A 3,263-nucleotide genomic window follows, 5' to 3' on the forward strand; every position below is an offset into this window, starting at 1 on the left:
CACTCTTGAATCTTAATGGATGGTGGTGGACATGATTATGACTAATTCTAGGTAGTTTGAAGGTGTAATGTATAATCTGTTGGTATTCTAGGGTACAAAATGTAAAACACTTATTGCTCAAGCCATGCATATATCTCATGCATTCCATGCAAATCAAGGTGCACAACCTGCAGCAAATATAGAGGAGTGCACTAAGTGCATGCAGCAGAATGAAGGAGGTGCTCCTGCAGATTTCATACAACAGACTCCTTAGAGCATTGGCAATGGCCTGCCAAGTCCAAATTTTAGCTAGAATCTCAAGTTTTGACTATAGCTTTAATCTTTGGCTAGATGAATCCACATTGGACTAGCCATTAGATTAGTCAAAATATTAATATAATATTATTTGTTAATAATAATAATATTATTTTTTTCATATTTTACAATTATACTAACCATATGTTAATTAATAATTTAATTTGATACTAATTATTGTTTCCCAACTAATTTTTTTCCTCAACCTATTATTTTTCATCTACAAAAAATATAGAAGTTCCAAATGTGAAGTAAAAATATAGAAGTTACAAAAAATAATGAATCAGAACCGAGGAAAAAATAGAAGAACCTGAAACTAGCAAGCCATACACATAACCATACACAAACTAGCAACACAATCCCATACAAAAGAGTCCCACAAATAAATACCAACACAATCCCATTCAAGTCCAGCAACACATTCCCAAACTTAGTGCAAATACAAAAGAGTTTCATACAAGAGCCCCACAAATAAATACCCAGCCACATATTTATCCACAAAACAGTCCACAAATTAGTTGCTACCCAGCCACATATTTATCCAGCCCACATGTGGCTGGGCAGCCACTAAATTCTCAAAAAAAATATGTTCTATATATATTTTTTTTATAAGAGAAAAATATGTTCTATAAATATTTTTTTGATAAGAGAAAAATATGTTCTATAAATATTAGAAGTTAAATATCTACATAATAAGGTGTCGAAGGAGAGTTAGATCTACCTCCAGAATGGGACTTCGATTCCTCAAAAATTGCGTGTTGAATATTATGGAAATATTCTTGTTGCATGGCATTCATGCCACGTAGATCTAGCATCATCATCTTGCCTTCAAATTTCTTCTTCTCTAGTTCAAACTTCTTCTTCTTTAATTCAAATACTTTCTCGCTTTTTTGGTCTGCCTTCAACGCAGCATTTCTCCACTCTTCCATGGTTGTGGCTCTATCCTCGATTATTTTAGCTAAGGAAATGCTGATCTCAGACTCTTTGCCTTCCATCGACTTCCGCTTCCTCTCCCTTTCTTTCTCAGCTTTTTTGCCTAGAGGTCTCTCAGCAAAAACCTTCATGTTCTCTTCCACTGTGTCAATAGCAACTTCACCTTGTGGCCTTCTCCTCGTCCCAGGGGTGGAGATGTGTTGCTGCCATTTTGGTTGATGTCTCAGAAGACACCAACAATACTCCATTGTGAAGTTACTATTCTCCATCTCTTTGTACAAAATTTTTGCCTTCTCAATCTACAAATCCATAGGAATGTTGTTAGTTCATAAATGAGTCCTATATAATTGTGATAATTAAAGAAAAATGTTACATACCTTGTCTTGCTCTGTTGCACCACTCGGATGCAATGACTCTACTTGTGCTAAAAATGCACAAAACTTATTTGTGCATTTCTGAATCGAGGACCACCTATTCATCAAAGAAACTACATAACAGTTCACATTGTTCTGTTTTTTACATTCATGATAAAATTCTGAAATTCTTTCCCACATTTGCGTGGACTTTTGATCAATACCCTTTATTGCATCGATACTAATGTTGAGCCAAGCTGAGACGAGGAGGTTATCCTCCTCTGCAGTGAAAGATGCACCCCTTTGATATTTTTTTGGAGGATGCCTATTTTCACCGTCATTGAATGTTGCTTGGAGCACAACATTAGAATGTTGCGTTGGGGTGCTATTATAACCTTCTCCTCCACTTTGTAATAGAGTGGTGAAGAAGGGATAATCATCAATTTGTGTGTCCATCCTTAAAAAATATTACATTTTCAAGGAGTCAGAAAAGTGTAAAATATTCAAGTCCCACAGAACAGCAAATTGATGTTGTCACAAATTAAACAAACTGACATGCAAACAGTCCACAAATATGCTCCAAATTGATGCTGATCTGGTATGCAAAGAAAGCAAAGGAATATGCAGAAAAATAACAAAGAAATAAACTTCTTGTTCTATTTTGCAAAGAAAAACAGCAAAGAAATAAACTCTGTGTTTTGTTTTGCAAAGAAGAACATCAAACACATTTTATTCCTCATCTGTTTTGCAAAGAATAGCAAACTCATCTTTGTTTTCGGTTGGATGTGTTGATGTTAATGTTCTACTTAATCTAAATCAATATTATCTAAACAATAATAGGCATGCTCACAAATCAATATTATCTACTCATCTCTTTTTGATCAGTCAGTAGCAAATCATGTTATACATGCAGAAAATATTAGGATTTAGCTTCTGCACATAAAGAAATACATACATACCCACATACATATACTTGGTTTTTTTTTTTTTTATAAGTGTCTTAACGATTGTAACAAATAATATATGTGGTGTTTCCGGGATCAAATGGTATTGAAAGCAACCATCGATCAAGATAGCCACAACATTAATGTAGCGTCCAAGCCATTACCCACACACATATACTACTACATATACACATAAATACACCCTAAATCATGCTTACATGAAAGGAGAGCTTAAATTAGGTAAAATTTGTTGATGAGATGCATTGCATCAGCCCAAAATCAGCAATAGCTTCATTATGGAATGCATCAATACCAAGATCAAAGGCACTAATACATGAACCATGTGGATCGGTGGGCAGTTTTAAAACAACTACAATAAAAAGAATTCCAATTCCAAAGGTCAAATTGATGTTTTCGAACAGGTCCATAATAATAATCAACTTTTGTACAGATGAAAATGAATTGAGAAAACAGCAACCAACTTCAGAAAACAGCCCAAAATCAGAAAATAGCAACAACAATACAAAAAAGCAACCAACTTCAGAAAACACCAACAATAGCAACAACAATACAGAACCAAGCAACCAACTTCAGAAAACACCAACAACAGCAACAACAATACAAAACCAAGCAACCAACTTCAGAAAACAACAACAACAATACAAAACAGCAACCATCGATAGAAAACAGCAACAACAGCAACCACAATACAGAACCAAGCAACCAACTCCAGAAAACA

The 3,263-nt window shown here is 34.6% G+C and overlaps 1 protein-coding gene and 1 non-coding gene across 2 annotated transcripts; both read right to left on the reverse strand.

Annotated features, from left to right (window-relative positions):
• Nucleotides 1-971: 971 nt before the first annotated feature.
• On the reverse strand, nucleotides 972-2,036 carry LOC121265803 (glutathione S-transferase T3-like). The gene is made up of 2 exons (XM_041169467.1): nucleotides 1,605-2,036; nucleotides 972-1,526 (listed from the first exon to the last, which is right to left on the reverse strand). The coding sequence occupies exons 1-2, from the start codon at nucleotides 2,034-2,036 to the stop codon at nucleotides 972-974; spliced, it is 987 nt and encodes a 328-aa protein (XP_041025401.1).
• Nucleotides 2,037-2,597: 561 nt separating this feature from the next.
• Nucleotides 2,598-2,725, reverse strand: LOC121266676. The gene has a single exon (XR_005940897.1). It is a non-coding gene; the product is annotated as a small nucleolar RNA snoR80 (small nucleolar RNA).
• Between the last annotated feature and the right edge of the window lie 538 nt (nucleotides 2,726-3,263).

Source organism: Juglans microcarpa x Juglans regia, chromosome 5D (genome assembly GCF_004785595.1).
Source record: "Juglans microcarpa x Juglans regia isolate MS1-56 chromosome 5D, Jm3101_v1.0, whole genome shotgun sequence".
Classification (NCBI taxonomy): domain Eukaryota; kingdom Viridiplantae; phylum Streptophyta; class Magnoliopsida; order Fagales; family Juglandaceae; genus Juglans; species Juglans microcarpa x Juglans regia.

Excerpts from the sequence above, each read along its gene's own strand:
- LOC121265803 (XM_041169467.1), bottom strand. The coding sequence starts at position 2,036 with ATGGACACACAAATTGATGATTATCCCTTCTTCACCACTCTATTACAA. Across the intron at positions 1,527-1,604 it reads GTGCAACAGAGCAAGACAAG|ATTGAGAAGGCAAAAATTTT; the intron begins GTATGTAACATT and ends ATGGATTTGTAG.